The sequence below is a fragment of the Lampetra planeri genome, chromosome 1, assembly GCF_965212315.1.
Source record: "Lampetra planeri chromosome 1, kcLamPlan1.2.h2, whole genome shotgun sequence".
Taxonomy (NCBI): Eukaryota; Metazoa; Chordata; class Hyperoartia; order Petromyzontiformes; family Petromyzontidae; genus Lampetra; species Lampetra planeri.
The window spans coordinates 36,663,086-36,681,981 of NC_136107.1; the positions used below are offsets into that span (position 1 = coordinate 36,663,086).

An 18,896-nucleotide genomic window follows, 5' to 3' on the forward strand; every position below is an offset into this window, starting at 1 on the left:
TGTATGTTGAACTTCTTTTGCACCGTAGGATAGCCGACCTTAGGCCAGCGCTCTGCCCCTGCAACAACCTTCTTTTCCACACCCGGGCGGACGAAGCCTCAGGTTGCGTCGCCAGGCGAGCCGTGGCCTGGGTATGGAACGTCGCCCGAGTCCCCACGTGCCCATGAGCTCAGAGTGCGGTGCGACGGGAGTGGCCATTCAGCAGTAGAGACAGAGTGAGAGTGACGTTTGGGTCTGTGCCCACCACACCCCAGGTGCGCCGCTCATCAGGGTGGTTGGGGAGACGCTCGCGTTCAAGTTGAGGGGGTGACCACGGCCAGTGTCATTTGGTGGCCACCACGCCCCCTCATCGCTTCCTCCTTCTGCCAGATCCCACCCCCCCCCCCCCCGTGTTCCCCCTGCTATTCTTTACGCTATTCTTTAGTCAAAAAACTCTCCCTACCAGCGTCCCGCTTCCCCCATGTACCCCCACCCCCCCCCCCCCGTTCCGCTTCGTGTGTCCCCCAATTGAAAGGCACTTTTCTGCGCTAGGCTGGGGTAGAAGTAACGTTCAAGGGAATGCCACCGATGCCACTCACTCTGCCAGATTCCACGGCAGCTGCACAGTTGACACGCGATTCCTCTAATCACGTTGGTCTAATCCCAACGTGGTTGCTCCCAGTCTCCGATATTGCCGCCCCCCCCCCCCCAACGATTCGCTTGACTCGAGAGTCGCCCATGTCGACTGCGGCGGGGTGGGTGGGTGTGCGAGGGGGGGGGGGGTTCCGTCTGTCCGTCTACGGTGGCAGCGGCGGCGGCGGTACGCTCAGGGTTGGTCGTCCTCTTGCTGCAGCGCCCACACCTCGAGCACCTGCACGGTGAAGTCCTGCGTGGAGCTGAGCGGCGGGTTGGCGAACGTGTCGCACGCCTCGCTGCGCCCGTGCAGCAGCTCCGCGTCCAGGCACAGGGCGAACCCCCCTCCCCCACCTGGTGGAGACGCACACGCACACGCACGCGCACACACATGCGCACACGGACACACATGCGCATACACATGCGTAGGAGCGTACATTAAAAAACACGACTCAAAACTCGACCTGTCATCCAAACTGCAATGGACTCATGTTCAGTAGGAGGGGGGGTAGTACCGTGCCCAGCCACCTTTGTGGGAATCTTAGCGCGCTAACCACTACGCGACCGCTCCCCATGCTCGCACGTACATACGCGCGAGTGCACAGGGGACACGCGCGTGTGTATTCCCATGAGGCACATCGTCCGCAACCTGCGCTCACCAATCACAATGGAGTCCGGCGTGCCGGCCATGAACATGGAGGCCGCCTTGGCCGGCATCTGGAAGGACTGCGAGGCCTGCAGCGGCGCGGCGCTGGGGCCCAGGCCGCGTGCTTGCATCTCCTGGGCGAAGGAGGAGTGCGACGGCACGCAGAGCAGAGCGGGCGGCGACGGCGTCGGATTGAATCGGATCTTCCCGCCGTGATGGTGGTGGTGGTGACGAGAAGGGACGTGGGCGCACAGCGGGGTCGGGGTGGACAACGACCGTGGCCTCGAGGTGGCGGCTGGAGGGAAGAGCAGCGAGGAGGAGACTGCGCTGGCGAACGCGACTTGAGAGGCCAAAGCGCCGGCGGTGTCACCAACGCCGCTGTTGCCACCGCCGTTGCCGCCGCCGTTGCCGCCGCCACCGCCGAGGCCGCGCCGGGGCAAGTTGGGCGAAGCGGCGGGCGAGCGGCCGGGCGAGCCGACGAGCGCGGACAGCGAGAGGCGCAGGGCGTCGCCGATGGAGCGGCGGGACGACTTGGGGGAGCCGTCTCCCGGCTGGGACGCCACCTCCCGGGTGGAGCCGGAGCGCGGCCTGCAGTGGGCGAAGGCCTGCGAGACGCGCTGGTGCAGCGAGCGCTCGTGGGAGGAGGAGGAGGAGGAAGCGACGACGGCGCCGCCGGTGCCGCTGCAGGCGTTGCCCTCCATCATGTCGGAGAGGCGCCGGCGCGGAGGAACGGGCGAGGAGGGAGGGGTGGAGGGGGGCGTCGGGTAGGGAGAGGGCTGGGGGGACGGGTAAGGGGACGGCATCGGAGAGGCGAGCGGAGAGTCGAGTCCGCCCTGCGGAGAGCGGATGACGACCCACTGGTGACGCCGTATATCCGGGCGGACCTTTGCACGCAAGAGGAAAAACACGGAGGAATCCGATGAGCGATACGGCTCTTTTTCATACCTAATTAATTTGCAGTATGTATAATTAAACAATGCATATTACTAATTTTATTTCGAGTGCGCATTCAACGTTCCCCTTTCCCAAGCACTTGCAACCTCTCTCTCAATTCAGGCAAAGGTACCAACTCTCAACTCTTACAACTTACAACATTTGTTGCCGGCGGCCGCTTTACATTTTTGGGCCTTGGGCCTGCGCCAAACAAATGTGTTGGGCAAAGAAGAGGAAAAAAGGAGAAATAATAATAGTAACAACCCATGCCATCGCTGATGAATGAATTAACACGGCCGCGCGCCAGCGGCGGACGGGCGACGACAACGATCGGCGACGGACTCACGGTAAAGACGAAGCACTCCCCAGTTCCAAAGAACGAGCCGGCCTTCATTGTCGCGCGGTTACGCTCCGACCAGGCGGAGCTCAAAAACGCTCCCAGCACCTGAAAGGGGGGGCCGGGGGGAGGGGGCCGGGGGAATGGGTGAATGTGGGTGAGGGGAGTGGTGGGGGGGAATAAGGATGGTGGTGACATCATCAGGCAGACACGAGAGATGCTACCTGCATGAGTATCAGTGCATTGGTGCGGTCCCTGCTTGCGCCGGTCTTCCTTTTAAAAATGGAGGTCAACTATGGCCCACAGGCCGGGTATTGATAATTAATAAATAAAAATTAAAGATCACACTATTTGCATTTGAATAAGCTCGGGGCATTTTAATTTTTTTCAATCATAAATATGCGAATTGTAACAGGCGCTGTAAACAGCAGCAGGTGAACCTAACAGAGCTCACAACGTCATCTCATGTGGCCCACGGCAACGCGAGGCCTGCGTCTGAGAAGCGACTCGCGAACGACATTAAACGCATCACTGCAAGCATCTTGGCCACACTGATCGGGCACTAGGGGGGGGGAATACTCTTGAACGAACACCTGTGTTTCTAAACTGTGGTGCCCTCAGTCGCTTCAACCGCTGCTAGGGCCTCTTACAGCAACATCGACGTGGGTGCGGCTATGCTGAACGTGAGCGTATCGTACATCAAATATGAGATCAAAACATTTCTAAACCGGGACAAAATCCTGAACTACGAAAAATGTATTCAGGGCACTGGGTCAGCCGGGACATTTGGAGCATGATGTTATCTTCTTTGCCTGTAAATCGTGGGCGTCGACCCTGACATTGACACCTGTATATTTGGAGTTTGCATGTTCTCCCCGTGATCGCGTGGATTTTTGTCATCAATGTCCTCCAGTTTTTTCCTCCACATTTATTAACGTGCGCTTTAGAGTATTTGGCTGCTATACATTTCCACGTGATAAGCAACTTCCTTGAGCTATCATTTGTGGTCAGGTCGCCTCTGAAAAAGAAGCTAGTAGCTCAGTGGGCCTTTATCTGGTAAAATAAAAAATTGTTTAGTATTTTGCACTCCGATCGTGTTTTTATACTGATTGTTGGAACGTTCTGACCCCGTGCCCCAACTGGACATCTGTAAAAACGACATAAACGATGCACACCTCATTGTCCATCGTCTTGATGAGTATAATCGTCGGCTCGTGCTCTTTGCAGTTGGCGTAAAACCTGCATCCCGGGTGAAAATAGAAAACACGCGACCACGATTAAGGGCGCAATAATTGCATTTTAAAATCCAAAAAGGTCTGGTCTGAATTACTGTACCTGGATGCAACATCGTTGCTATCATTGTGGGGAGCGGTGGCACAGCAGTGAGCACACTGCGAACCCAGCAACCTGAATTTCACTCGCAGCCGGAGCTAACAATGGTGAATTATGCCTCTGTACGAGTGGTGATGATTAGTCGAAGGCAATGGCGATGCCATTATGCCTGGGTGTGAGTGATGATGATTTGATGACGACGAATGATGCGGCATTTTAACAAATTGTCCTGTTTTTCTAAGTGTCAGTGATTCAACGATGATGACTTGCGACGATCGTGATAGCGATGTTGATGATGGTGATGTTGGTCATGTTGATGATGGTGATGTTGATGATGATGTTGATTTTTTTTGGGGTGATGTTGGCGATGTTGTTGGTGGTGATGTTGATGTTGGTGATGATGTTGATGTTGGGAGCTCGGAGTTCGCTGTTTGGCACTTGCCTCAACAGTCTGTTCAAGGCTATGCGGTGGGTGGGTGGGTGGGTTGGAGATCGCTTGTCTCCATGCTTGTGTAGCCTCACCGCGTGAGCGAGCAGCCGTGCTCGAGCGTGCTGAAGAGGAGGCGCGGGGAGTAGAGGGCGTGGCGCTCGGGGATCCACGACCACACGGAGCGCATCTCAGCCGCCGTCACCACGGCCGAGCAGAAGCTCGACACGTCCACGGTGGTGCCGGGCAGTTCCTCGCTGTGAGCGGAGGCGCAGCGCACGCGGAGACGCGCACGCCGGCAAGAGGTGGACAGGCATTTAAATTAGAAATTAGTGGAGCAACGTGATGTGCTGTAGAACACAAATTACCGAATTAATTTTAGGCGTTTGATTTCATTACCAGAAGCAAAACGTGATCGGGTTAGCCATTTGAATTGGCCGCTGGAAGTTACCCATTGGGCTGATCGCTGTTCTGGGATGATCCTGATTGAATCAGGCGAAACAACCACCGATGATCGATGGCTCTGGTCAACCAAGCGGGAATTTTATTTTGAGGGCGCTATACGTGTCCTCAAAATCCCATGCCCCCAGGCTGCAGCCCTGAATGCCCCCCACATTAATGTGTCCATGGGGGAAGGGGAGGGGGGGGGGAATGGGATGGAGGGGGGGGCGGCACTGGATGGGTTCCCGGCTCTCACCGGCCGGTGCTGATGCGCTGCACTCCTCTCTCGCGCAGCACCCGCTCGTTGGCGTCGTGCAGGAGCCGCATCTCGCGGCGCGAGAAGAGGCGGATGTTGAAGGCGCGCTCCATGAGGCGCTCGGGGGGGCAGCCGTGGGCCGCGAGGCCGCGCGCAAACGCGTGCACCTCGGCCCGCGCCTCCGTCGCGTCCTCGCCGTCCGGATCCGGCCCGGGTCCGCCGCCGCCGTCGCTTCCGTACCACGCCGAGAGGTCGGAAACGGCGGTCGCGGCCGCGGCGGACGCTCGCCACGACTTGTACTCTTTGAGGAGGCCCAGCGAGGCGCGATACAGCACTGGGGAGAGAGCGAGAGCGGAAGTTGAAGGTCGAGCGAAGAGCAATCTCCCGCGACGAAGGTTTTTTTGGCCTCAAACCGTGGCGTGCCCCCCCCCCCTCCACTCCTCCGGTACGTGCGCCGCTGTACCCTTGTCTCCCTCGAGCAGGTAGCTGTCGAGCAGGCGCACGGCGTAGGGGAAGGGCAGGTCGCCCAGCAGCCAGTGCAGCCAATCGGCGTAGGGGCTCCCGCGAGCCGACAGCAGGGCGTGCGCGCCGGGGGCGTGCCGGCGTGCCAAGTCGCCGAACGTGAGCGCCGATGCGGCGCTCGCCACGTGCGTTTGGTCCAGGAAGTGCTTCTGAAGGGGGCGGGGGAGGGAGGCGGAGGGGAGAGGGAGACGATCGGACGTGGTGAGAGGGCGGTGTAGCCCGCCGTCGCTCTTGGCAGGGGGGTGGGGGGGGGTGACCACCGTCCGTGCTAATGGGGAGAGAGAAATCTTGTGCTCATGACTGTTGTTCCCACATTTCCTTTCGCTTATCCAATCATAGGCCAGGTTTTGTCCAGACCTTCCTTGGGTTGCACATCAGCGCTCCTTTCCAAGTCCCGCTTCGTTCGCTTTCAGCTTAAGAAATATGAAGGGAATCCGCTTATTGACTCTTTACGTAGGGTTAGTGGTTTAGGGTACAGAGTGATGGCTTAGGGCGAGGGGTTTGGGTTTTTTGGTTAGGAATATTGTTTTGTGTCGTGGGTTAGGGTTTAGGGGTTTGGCATTAAGAGTCAGCAGGCACAATCACGGCCTTCGTTTTAAACCACTGACATCGCGTGAAACTTCACCACTTTCCTTTTTTTCACTTCATTTCTATTCAGTTATCAGTTTTTATTGGTTTCATTCAAATCCAGAAAACACTGAGACACGAAGAGGGACATCGGCGTGAAACATTTCCGCCGCCACCGGCGACGCAGATATGAGCGTCACGAGCCACAAGAGGACATTTAGACTTTGAAAGTCACAAACGGAGAGCCGGAACGAGCTGGGAAGCAGGCCAGTACTTCGAGCTGTTGGGTTGGGCAACGGAGTGCAATTCCGACGGCGAGAGGAAGAGGCGTAGTGAACACGAGGCGTCGGCCATTTCTTTCGTCACTTTGGTGACGCGGGCCAAATGAGACTATCCTGTTTTCTTTGAAGTCTTGGTTTCTCAACCTCCCATTAGCACGGTCGGCTGCGTACGGTGCGAGAGAAGTTCAACGTACGTGCATGCAAAAGGTTAAAGAAAGTAAGAAGCTTAAAAATTTCCTGCGCCAGGGCCTGTACCGACCGCACACGACGTCACTGGTTTAACCGCGGTTTGACTGTTTGCGTTTGCGGTGGCAGCGTCACCGCCGGCTACCGACCGCGAGCGGCGCGCGTCGCTCACGTTGCACCGCGCCGACCCCGAGCAGCAGGAGAGGAGGCGCGCCACCCCGGCGAAGCAGCGAGCTTCGTCGCGCGCGTAGTGCAGCAGCAGGGCGGTGACGGCGGGCAGCGCGGGGCAGTGCGTGAGCGCCGGGAAGAGCCGGCCTGTGGCGGCCAGCACGCGGCACAGCGCCGCCTGCCCGCTCGCGTTGAGGTGGTACACGGGGCACGGCATGCCCTGCGCGAACAGCGGCAGCTTTTCTGTGGTGGGGGGGGGGCGTTGGGGGGGGGAAGCGACGACACGCGCCAGAGAGAGAGCGCATAAATGTCATGGGGTCGCGATTTCACTCACGGCAAAGGGAATGTACACAGTAGTAGCGTGCGTGTCCTTGAAATAAAGTGGGTGTATGTATGTGTGTTGACCTTCTTTCTCAACCGCACGTAGCCAACCGCGCTAATCGGAGGTGCGGGCAGAGATGCACCATCGGAGGCAGGGGTGAGGGGAGCTAACTGGCCGGAGGGTTCAGCGGTATAGCTCGCAATCAGAAGCTTGGGGCCACGCGCACAGGGGTCACATTCACAGGGGTCACGCACACACAGGGCGCCACACGCACGGAGCCACCGCACCACACCCACCTGCGTCCAGACCGCCGCACGCCTCGTCCAGCGTCCCGCGGTACGAGTCCTCGTCCGGGAGCCCTGGCCGGCACGGCAGCCTGTCCAGCACGGCCGCGTAGACACGCGCCCGCGCCCCGTGCCGGCCAGCCCACGCGCCGCGCCGGGCCAGCCGCTTCAGCTCGGTGGGGTCCCAGGGCAGCGCGCCGATCAACCCGGCGGCGGCGGAGACGGCACCGGCGGCACCGGCGTCGTCGTCCGGGTCTGGCGGCGGCTCCTCCGACAGGACGGCGTCCCAGTCGACCAGGGAGCTCGGCGTCCAATCGGTGGCCTCCTCGGCGCCCCACGTGGAGGGGTCGTCCGCGTGCCGGGACATGCCGGGCTCCGACACCACCAGCACGGGCACCACCGTGTCTTGCACTGCGAGCCGAAGGAGGGGTGGGGCGTGCGAGCGTGTGGAGAGATTGCGCTCGTCATCGTCGGGATCCTGCGTGGAGTCTCCTCTCACTCCGAATCCCTCCATGCACTCTCCTACCTCTCCCCTCTCATGTCAATATACGCCTGTATATTTGGAGTTTGCACGTCCTCCCCGTGTTCGCGTGGATTTTCCTCCACATTTATAAACATGGGTTTAGAGTATTTGGCTACTATATATTTCTACATAAGCCACATCATGCTTGGTCAGGTCGCTTCTGAAAAATAGCTATATAGCTCTGGGGCTTACATGGGAAAATTAAAATGTTTATAGTTTCACCAATACCTTTCCCATCTCGTCTCACATTACTCCCCTCCACCCACCCTCTACATGTAGACTCTTAAAACATATACACAAGCACATTTATAAACAATTACAGTATATGCACATACACAAAACAAAGACAAAGATCCCTCTAATAGCCTCTTACATACTGTTAGGGCAAGTTCTGTTAGTGAGCGCCTATGAAGGCCGGCATGGTACACGATGGGGTGGGTGGCCAGCACCACGCCCGGCCGCCTTTGTCTCCCCAGTGGCGATGTTAACACACCACACTAGGTACTCATTTGAGGATGAGTTGACCTAAGGGAGGTCCAGGACCGGTTCAGATAATCTTCACTGTGTTGGCCGTGAGCAGGAATAGAACTCTGTTCGCCCGGTTTGTCGCGCTGCACACTAACCGCTACACTACCGCTCCCCACTGCAAATACACAGGACATGCATACACACACATTTATGTAACAATAATGTCAACGATTCACCCAGGAGTCTTGAACACTTTTTCAAGAGTGACCTGCATTGGAATGTTTAGCCATTCCCTCTAATACGTATTTCACACTAAGAATTAGTTATTCCCTTTTCAAATGAGTACTGTGTTGAGGTGACTGGCACTCATCTCTTGTTAAACAGCTCTGAGCCAGTGGTGGAAATCACACATTCGTATGACTGGGCCGAGTCACGCCATAAGACGAGCACCATTGATTTTCTTCCACGCAAAGTTGTACTCCTCTAAACTAACCCTGGTGGACACGTGATGAGGCCGATTCAACCCCCAACACCAGGATTTTACTGGTAGGAACCTCCTGGTTAAACCAGCCCACAGGGGATTACTGTGTCCGTCCGTCGTGCAGGGAGGGGCTGGGTGGGGAGGGAGGGGCTGGGTGGGGAGGGGAGGGTGGGGAGGGTGGGGCTGGGAGGGGAGGGTGGGGAGGGGCTGGGTGGGGAGGGTGGGGAGGGGCTGGGTGGGGAGGGTGGGGCTGGGTGTGGGGTGGGGCTGGGTAGGGAGGGGCTGGTCACCCCGTGGTGCCCTTATAAAACTCAATGTTTAACCTACTCACGCCGGCTTGTGCCCGCCCTCACAGTCGGGCATATTTGCGGAATACACCACGCCGCCGTTGACCCTGGCCATTGACCGAGCAACCCAACGTTCCTACCAGCTCCCTCCGCAGGAATGTGTTAACTTAAAACCCTCACATTGCACGCCACTCGCTCCACCGGATTAATGGGTGCTTGTTCCTTATCCATGCAATCCGCTCGGGACGAACTTGTTGCCGACTCTGAGAATCGCAGTGGACACACTTGGACCGAAACCAAACCGTGACTGCAGTGCTTGCACCAAAAACAAACGTCGAGTCCCAGAGCTGGTCCGGGGCTGTCTGTGCTGGCATTGTCGAGTTATTGTGTAACGAGAAGTATATTATTTTTTTACAACTGCATCTCATTAATAATCGCGTCCTTGAAACTTGGAAGTTGGAATTTGAACAATTCGGTAATGAAACCAGTGGGGGGTGTTTAAGTTGTGTACCAACGTGAATAATGATCAGTTGTTCAATCGTGATTGTTTATGCACAACGAGGTTCTTGTACCGGAATAAAAAAAAATCCAGATCAATGGGATGCTTCGGAAAGTAAGACGCACCCCAAACATGTGCGTGCACGCGTCAATTCACTGCTGGATGAGGGCCCCTCTGCGTTAGTGTGGCTTGAAGTCGGGCAGTGTAGACGTTGCAACACAGATGTAGAGTACACGGGTGTTTTTGCTGAACTGGAAAACTGCTCTATATCTTAGGACCTTTTTCCCGGTATAAAAGCATGAAAAATATTAGGTTTTACCCTTTCTTGGCAATACAAGAGGTGTTAAGATGTTCAAACACTGCATATATTATCAGAGCATGTTTGTTTGCATGTTCACCACAAGTACGTGTGTTCAATGCAGAGTTGATCCCTTGCAAAATTTCTATTTGGTGTATTCAACATCTCAACACCTCCTGTTGCATTGCCAGAAAGGGTAAAGACGTGTTTTTCTTTTTCATACTGGAAAACTGCAGCACACAAACGTCGTGCCCGCAGCCTATAACACCTGTTACGTCTTGTGGCCGCCCCTCCGAGCACTATCGTCCAGGTTCAACGCCGTCAAGCTTCCGACAGCCACGTCATAGGCAAAATAAAAACACGCATGCGGTCATTGTAAAATAATTTAACAAATTATATGCAAATATTGCTTGAGTAAACGCAGACGAGGAATAACAAGTTAATTAAAACTCTGGCAGGGTTATTTTCAATGACTGATAGAAGATATTATTAATTTACTCATTTCCTCTGGTCCCAGTGACAGCAAAAAAAACGCCTATTTTAATTAACATTAGATAAGAATGATAAATATAGGAATATAGGAGAGATTAAGTTGGCAAGCGGTAAACTCGGCGTTCCAATTCCACGCCATGGAAGACATCAGTGGCGAATAATATCTGACCACCACTAACACCCATGCCGCAATGACCAGCGTGGTGAAGTATGGTCAGATAACCCCGATGACCGACACGACGATGGGCTAAGGGCATCTGTGTGTGGTGTGTGCTGTGCTCACAGTTGTTTACGTACACAACACACGCGTACGTATGTAATGTATACACGACAAAGTCACGCATGTCTCTACCGGCTTCTCACAAACCCGTTCGACACGCAGCTGTAAACATTTGACCCACAAGCTTCGAGACACGCTGGGGTCGACGTTGGGGGTGAGGGGGGGGGCTGTATCAAGTGCTGTGACGGTTCCACCTGAAGACGGAAGCTTGTGTTGCCTCCGAAACGTCGTGATTTTTTTTTATTTTTCTTTTATTAATTTAATTTTTTTTATCTACGTAACTTTACAGAAAAAACCTAAGAATATCAGAGAGCACCCCCTAACGCAACCACCATCGCTAACATCTGATACCCCCCCCACACCAACACACGCACAAACTCGACTGGGTTTCATTAAGAAGCAACATCGCCCCCTGCTTCGAAAACTTGGCAGGACCTTGCTGGAAGAGCCAGTCGCGAGACTCACCAAATTATAATACTCACGAATCACAATTGGCCTCGCCTTTAACTTCAGACGGTGCTGTCCGGGCCGGCAGACCCAATCGAATATTTTCGCAACACTCTCCAGCAACATCCAGTATGACGAGACCACCTCGCTTTCGTCTTTCTCGAACGTGCAACTTGTTCCACGTGGCGGATATCAGATCGGCAACGTTTGTGTGCGCGCGTGCGCGTGTGCCGAGGTTTGCGAGTAGCAGGAGGAACCACCATCAACTCACCTGGCGAGAGAGACGGGGAAACTCTCCGTGCCGTTGCAGAGGAGAGAGAGGCCGAGGGTGTCTGTCGCTTCCTCCGTGAGAGCGAAAGGAAAAAGGTAAGAGAAGGAGGGGTGGGAGCGCGTCCACACACGCGCACTCACGCGAGATGGAATGAGATGGGTGCGGGAGGGAGAGAGAGAGATGCAAGGGTGCGGGAGGGGGATAGGAGAGGGAGGCTTTGGCAGGGGGGTGGTTGAAGCAGGCGTGTGTGTGGGAGAGAGAGAGAGTTGCGTGGGTTGGAGGAAGGTTTGGAGCGGAGAGAGCGAGGAAGCAGCGTGGGGAGAGGAGAGTTTGGGTAGGGATGAGGGGAGAGTGTGGAGTGGGTGTAGACTGTTGTGACGTTCAATCTGGATTTGAAGTTTTCGTGACTGCAGGGATGCATACTCTTTAGTTCTTTCGGTAAAGTCACGTAGGTATAAAATGAAATAAATTAAATCACGACGTTTCGGGCGCAACACAAGCGTCCGTCACAGAAAGAAACAATTTAAGTGCAGGCCATTACGTTTCCTGCTGTGGTTGTCCCACCTGATGACGGACGCTTGTGTTGCGCCCGAAACGTCGTGACGTTGCCATCGAGGGTGCAGGCGGTGCAACTGCACAGTGCCGGTGGGGCCCACGCTGTGGCCGGGCTTGCCTGTCAATCCAGGCCACCATCCATCCCAGCGACGCGTCCTTGCCAAGAACCACTTTTCTTAAGGGGGTTCGTAATGGCCTGCACTTAAAACACCCAGGTGGTCACTGAAGCGGTCCGTGTGATCAAGGGTGAGACGGTCTGCCCACAGACGGAGTGCTTATTTGTCTTTCGTTGTTGTTATTGTGACCAGAATGTGTACAACTTTATTGAAAACGGGGCACAAGCTCGATCAGTGCGCTCCTCAAACCATCTGAGCCGCAATGCCGACGGCACAGACGATGATGATGACGACGATATCGGACGAGGTCAATGTCGACAATGCGGACTGGATTGTGAAACAGTGCCGTGGTTCCTCCCTCCCTCCTCCCCAGCGGTCTTGCCGAGTCCGGGTCATAAATCTAAAACGATTAAACAACAAAAATAACCCGAGACGGATATCACAGCCCTCCCAAGCTCGCCCCGTCATTACGATTGGTAAATGTTTCACCAAATTGTCGGTAAATCATGAACATAGCGACTCTCGTGGGTTGTTGGGGTTTTTTTTTTGCAATAACAAGCGGAGCGCAACGGGATATTTGGGCTGGCGGCGGGGGTGGTTATTTATTATTTAACGGGTCTGTGACCACCCGGCCCACCCCGTTGGTCATTAAGTTGCCAATGAGTCCATTCAAGTTGTTGTTGCTGCTTTAAGTCGCTCCTCTTGAGTGTTCTACGCAATGGCAGGTCCGTGCACCTCTGACCCCCCCCCCACAACTGCTCATTTCTTGACAAAATCCACTGCTGAGTGAGGGCCTCCCCACCCCGCTGGGGGTTCACTCCACCGTACTTCACGTTTCTGCGACGGCAGAGAACAAAAATCTCACACCTCCTTATTCGATGATTCTTTCGGTAAAGTGACGTCGAGAGAACTAAAACAACATCACCACCACCTGACGACTTTTAATCCCGCCACGCACCAATTTCTGATTTTTTTTTTCAGCAGCGGCCTCGTATAACTGAACTTAGCATCACGAACGTTGTACTTTACACACCGGACGCATCAGTGGGGTAATGGTTAGCACGCTGGTTCGATTCAATCTCCCGACGCGGCATTTATTAAATACCCCCGCCCCGCCTTTGACCAATAATAAAACATCCCCCCTGCCTTTGATTTAAATGGGTACAGCACAGTTAATTAATCGGTCAGATCGCGTGTGGTGGGGTAAAGCGTGGGTACTCCAACCACTTCCAAGACGGCTGGACCAGTATTGAAGGGTCGGCCAAAAGCATCCGCTACATATAAAGGGGCTCTCTCTTCGTGCTCGCATTAGAGGAGGCCCTTTCGACAGCAGTGGCGTGAGCAAGCAATTTCAGGGTTGCAACTTTATCTTAGTTACCTCGTACAACTGGCAGTGTTTTGAGATGTACGCTGCGATAAGCCGTGTTATAGAATTATTGGAGGTCACGCATAACTCAAAACCGCCATGCCCAGCGGACGAATAACAATTCACGCACGCACACAAACCATTCCATCTCCCAAACCCGGCGACTCGATGATTACTCGGGATTTAGGGCCACGGTTCCATGCAAGACACAAGCCTCTTTCTTCTCATTTTTCATCAGCATCTTCATCAGCCATGATCTATCCACTGCTGGGTGAAGGCATTCCGCAAACCGTCGCCAACCCTCACAGTACTGTCTCGCTCCCGCACGAGCTGATTTCATCGTGTGTGTGTGTGTGACCCTGGCGTAGAGAGCGCCCAATGAAATGAACATAAGCGCAACGCATTTGTCAATACAACTTGTCAATAACACTGCCCGAACAGATATATACAATGGACGACATTTTGGGCAATGATTCTTATTCATGGCAGATAGAAAGAAGTTTCCCAAAACATCGCCTGTGAAATGTTTCTCCTGAAGCAAAATTTTGGACAATGACCTTTTTTTTTTTAGCAGAGAGGATGGCAATTCCCAGAAACTTCGTCTAAAATAAATGTTCTTCCTTGAGGGCTGTGTTGTTATTTGTGCTAATGCACTACAACCAACGCAGTGTATCAATTTTGCTCGTGTCGAATTAACATTGAAGCTCTAAATCTAACTCTAAGCTAATAATTCCAGGGGGGGGTGGGGGGCGTTGATGTCCTCTCACCGCTCCCCCTCTTGGATCCTCCGCTGCCTCAACTCTCAGCTTATGAACCTCTACTCGACCTCGGTGTGCGTGCATAATAACAGCGACTCGTCACGCCACCCAGAAAGGCAGCTTGTCAAATCGCCATGAATCGTGGATCAGAGAGCCGTTGTGACGTCTTCAACGCCTCCCTGTGCTCACAACGAATTTAACTTTGATGGCGACTGCGCTCCCCCCCTGTGTGTACACGCATACAGCCCCCTTTTTCGTCAATGCAATGATCTCGGAAGCTAAGCCGGGTTGAGCCTGGATAGTCTTTGGATGGGCGACCCACTATGCGTAAAACACGTCGGTATACGTTTTAAGCAGCAGATGGCAGTGCGGCGAGACCCACCGTTGTAATGCACTTCCATGCTCCCACATCTATTCTCCGCGCCTTCACCCACCCGCATTGACGCACGTGGCGTGAATCATGGTCAAACAGCCCCCGCGACCCGCACGGTGTGGAGAGGCCTTAATCCAGCAGTGGATCGGTAAAGGGGTATTACACAAGTTCACTTGTGTAACGCGATAATGGCATTACACTGCAGCCACACATTGATGGCAGTATGTGTGCGTACACACCTGTATTTAGTATACGCACAGCCGTGTAGACTATATACACGGCACAATAATTTCATTGCCAAGCAGGTAGAGCAGCGAGGATTGTGTCGTGGAGAGCCGAGAGTCAAAAAACGGAGAGTGTCTCACTCCTCAAACAAACGACGTCGCGTCGCTCGCCTTCGTTGGCGTTCCTGCAGCGGTGGCAATTCCACATTCCCACGACGGCAATGAATGCTCGCTATACAGCAGCAACAGCTATAGAGGCCTGCTGTCGATGTGTCACAAAATTGGTATGCACTTTACCGAACCCAGAGGGATGATGGGCTGAGCGCTCCCAGCACTGGGCCACACGGCTATTTCGACCAAAGGTTCATAAGAAGAGAATGTGTAATGATTAATGGATTTTCTGTTTGGCTAATGAACGAGCTGCGGTTGTAGCACGCTGCTTAAATGGGGCGCAGCGGTGGCGCAGTGGTTCACGCATTGCGCTACGAACCTGGCAACCTGAGTTTGAGTCCCGCTCACGGTTTAAACCATTGGCGTAGACCGTAGGATATTGGAAGTGGTCGTAAACATTTCCCTTGTCCCCCACCACCAGTCTTCACCAACTCACACTGACCAGCATGGGTGTGATGTATGGTCAAACAATTCCCATCCCTTGGGGAGGCCTTCATCCAGCAGTGGATTAACGGCATACAGGTGTTGTAATCATCATCATCATTATTATATGATCCGCTCATAGTGCGATACGTGGGTTGGCAGTTTGCCCGGTGCATTGCGTAAATCCCGTCACTACGTGCACTTGTTCACGCCGGTAAACGTGCAGCTCCACAGTTAGCGGACTCATGCCACTGCTGGCAGAAGGGTCTTCTCTCCACGTGCGTGAGCTCAAGACAGAACTCCTATGCCTCTGGAGGGTGTATTTGGCCTCCTCTTCCACGCTGGCCAGACTTCTTGGAAGATGTGTTCGACAGGAGGTCGAATCGAAGAGCGCTGGGTCGCGAGCCCAGTCTGCTTACCATTATACCTAGGCCTCGGCAAGGTAAGGTAATTTACCCTTTTTACCGGGTAAAAGGGTGAAGGTAAAGGGTAAAGGTGTCGACATGCCAAGGGGTAAGGTAAAGGGTAGGGTAAAAGTAGCTCGGAAGAATTACCCGGTAGGGTAAAGGTAGCGCGAAGTATTACCCGGTAAATACGGTACCTTATTTACCGCTAAAAGCTCCGTGGCGCAGTCCGTGGCCTCCATCTAAGAAGTAATATTTTAACAACTTTTAAAATACACGCTTTTATGAAATGTACTAGTAATGGCAGAACTCCACGACTCCAGGAAGTGGCCCCGAATCTTGCCATAACGTAAGGGGCCGTGGTGATTTACAGCCAACGTCAGTTGAGCGTGGACAATTAGACCCAAGCCGAAACATAACATATAAAAAATAATGTTAAGAAATATATATTTGTTTAATGATAGAATATAGTATTGTCATCAGTATAAGTATACGAAGTTTGCAGTCGATACCACATTAGGAAGTGGGTAAAAATTGAGTTGCAAGATTTGAGGATACGACAACGACAGACAGTGAGTTAATAGAAAGCGTGTAAAATTGGAATCATCGAGAGTATTCTATATTAATAAAGCGCTCTACCTGGTATTTACCGTTATAAACCTTGTTGATGTGTAGTTCCCTAGTAATTACCCTGTAATCGGGTAATTTGTATGGGGTAAGGGTAAAAGGTATGGTAAAAGGTAGGCTCGTTGCTTTTTACCTTTTACCTTACCTGCTAAAGGGTAACAGGTAGGGTAGAGTGATTGTATTGTGGTAAGGTGAAAGGTAGGGTAAAGGTAGGCTCGTAGTTTTTACCTTTTAACTTTTACCTTACCTTGCCGAGGCCTAATTATACCCACGGCAGCAGGCAAACCCCGCCGGTTTACAGGAGCAAGGTTTGACGCGTTCGCGCATTAATTGAACTGTCTCATATTGCGTTGTCTCTTTAGCAATTCAAACAACCGGTACAAGCTGTGGGGGGTTGGATGGGCGGGAGGTGAGTGAACGTGTTTTGTGACAAGTTCCGATAATCAGGTTAATATATTTTCGACGACTTCGCCGAACTAATCATCTTGGCGGTGTGTAGCTAAACAACCCCCGTGACCAATACGCAGTGCATTGACAAAGGGCTGTAAATGATGATGATCATCATTGTTACTTTCTCGACTACGGTTGAAAGAATCCACGTTGTTAGCTCGGTCCGTCTGTCACGATAATCTTCGTGAGCGTGATCCCATGTCGACATTGATTTACTATGAAGCTTCGTCACCATTGGGGACTTGTTGCAGGGGATATTCTTTTTTTCTTCGCGTGGAGGGTCAAAATCGGGGAACCTGGAGACATCCCACCGCGCATAACATTCAAGGGAAGTGCGCTCAGAGGGCCCCACGGACGGGTCAGAAATCCATTTGTTGCGCTACCACACCCCGACTCTGGAATTGTAAATGATTTTGCGTAAACTCTCTGTAGCTCAAAGGCCTCAAACGTCAGGATCAGTCGTGTCACACGGTCACGGATACGGAGTGTAAATTATATATCACTCAACTACGAGTCCGTAAAGATTGTTTACTTCATACGGTAGATAGTTTCACTAAATTTATGTTAAAATCTGACACGTGGAATAACCGACACGGCCCGCACAACATATAGCATTGCTCAGACACAATATCCGAATTCGCCCCATTTCTTCACCAACCCAAAAAAAACTACCCAGTGGAACAATAAACGATGCGTTTGTGAAATCCGTACCCAGTGCTGGCAATTAGTCGTGACCGACTCGGCGAAAGCATCGACTCACCGTCCATGCTGCTTGATGCCATTTCGTCTCACGCTCCCTGCTCTCCCAAGTCCAGCCGACTCCTTTATCTTCCTCGACGCTGCGGGAGCCTTGCAGGAGGGCAGGGTGCGGTTGGAGTGCCCTCTTCACGTGGCGCCGTGATTATTCTGAGACCCCACGCGAAGCGATGGTGGGTCTTATATGTCCTCGACGAAATTCCCCTCCTTCTCCCCAGCCCCGCATGCGGGCCGGCCAAACCTCAGCTGTCACCATCACTAACCATCACCGAGACCAATAAAATCGGATCAAGAGCAGCAGCATCAGCCAATCGGAACGCGCCTCCAGTGGACGTGATGTCAGCCACAAACAGAGTCTGCTACGGCTTGTGGGATGTTCACTCGCGGCACATCGTGAGCAGACAGCATTCCGTACCTTTCCCCTGTCATCGTTACCATCATCGTCATCATCCACATCCATCTTCAACATGAGGTCATTATCATTAAATCATCTTCAAGCCACCATCGTTCGACGATCACATTTATTGAACGGTCATCAATGTCGTCATCCGTGTTCATCATCCAGCCATCATCATCAATCAAATCATCGGCATCGTTCAATATTAACAATTAGATCATCAGCCTCCATCAATCATCACTACCATCGAAATGTGTTGTTTTCAGCAGCAGTGTCATTTAACAAAACGCTTTACAATTATACCCCCCCCCGTTCCTTTAATTATTTTCACGTGGTCTCAATTGTTCGAGTCATCGAACCGATCAATCTTACAGGGTAATCGATTTATATAAATAATTATCGGAGAACGCAAAAACATACTCTTTGGTAAAGTCACGTGGGTAGAAAAAGAATAGATCACGACGTTTCGATCGCAACACAAGCAATCGTCATCAGGTGGGACAACCACAGCAAGAAAAAAACTACCTACGTGACTTTACCGAAAGAACGAAAGAGTATGGATCCCTGCAGTCACGAAAACTTCAGATTCAAGATTGAGCGCAAAAACAGTCGGGATGACGTCGCCCAATCTCCCTCGTGGCCCCACCTGTCACCTCCGCATTTCCTCTTCATTCGCGTGGACGTCTATTAAACATGAAACCACCTTCGACTCGTCGGGGCGAGTTTGTGGCGCCCTGGCCGCGACGTGACATGACCCCCCCACTCAAATCTGGCTTGCACGGGTTGACTGACACCCAAGCGAGCTAGACAAGGCGTAGCGTTCTGTGCGGTAACGTTGGCAATTTTTACACGGTGTGTTTTTTTTGTATTGTTTAGTCAACGCGTGAGAGAGAGAGACAGAAAAATGCGGTGCATC

General features: G+C 53.1%; 1 protein-coding gene across 3 annotated transcripts; it reads right to left on the reverse strand.

Moving 5' to 3' along the window:
- Nucleotides 1-486: 486 nt before the first annotated feature.
- Nucleotides 487-18,273, reverse strand: TBC1D24 (TBC1 domain family member 24). Of its 3 annotated transcripts, none has more exons than XM_078599736.1 (10): nt 17,588-18,273; nt 7,327-7,725; nt 6,713-6,951; nt 5,448-5,655; nt 4,985-5,318; nt 4,383-4,544; nt 3,704-3,767; nt 2,538-2,636; nt 1,272-2,142; nt 487-966 (listed from the first exon to the last, which is right to left on the reverse strand). In XM_078599736.1, the coding sequence occupies exons 1-10, from the start codon at nt 17,607-17,609 to the stop codon at nt 806-808; spliced, it is 2,559 nt and encodes an 852-aa protein (XP_078455862.1). In that variant the 5' UTR covers nt 17,610-18,273; the 3' UTR covers nt 487-805. The 3 variants fall into 3 exon arrangements, with proteins under 3 accessions (XP_078455862.1, XP_078455874.1, XP_078455868.1); XM_078599748.1 differs by lacking the exon at nt 17,588-18,273 and adding an exon at nt 11,925-12,446; XM_078599742.1 differs by lacking the exon at nt 17,588-18,273 and adding an exon at nt 11,361-11,877.
- Between the last annotated feature and the right edge of the window lie 623 nt (nt 18,274-18,896).

Bases quoted from the DNA above. Each gene is read 5' to 3' on its own strand.
- TBC1D24 (XM_078599736.1), bottom strand. From the start codon at position 17,609: ATGGCATCAAGCAGCATGGACG. The intron at 5,656-6,712 runs GTGAGCGACGCG...CGCCCCCTTCAG, and splicing joins CGGGGTCGGCGCGGTGCAAC to AAGCACTTCCTGGACCAAAC. The intron at 2,143-2,537 runs GTGAGTCCGTCG...TTGCGTGCAAAG, and splicing joins GGGAGTGCTTCGTCTTTACC to GTCCGCCCGGATATACGGCG.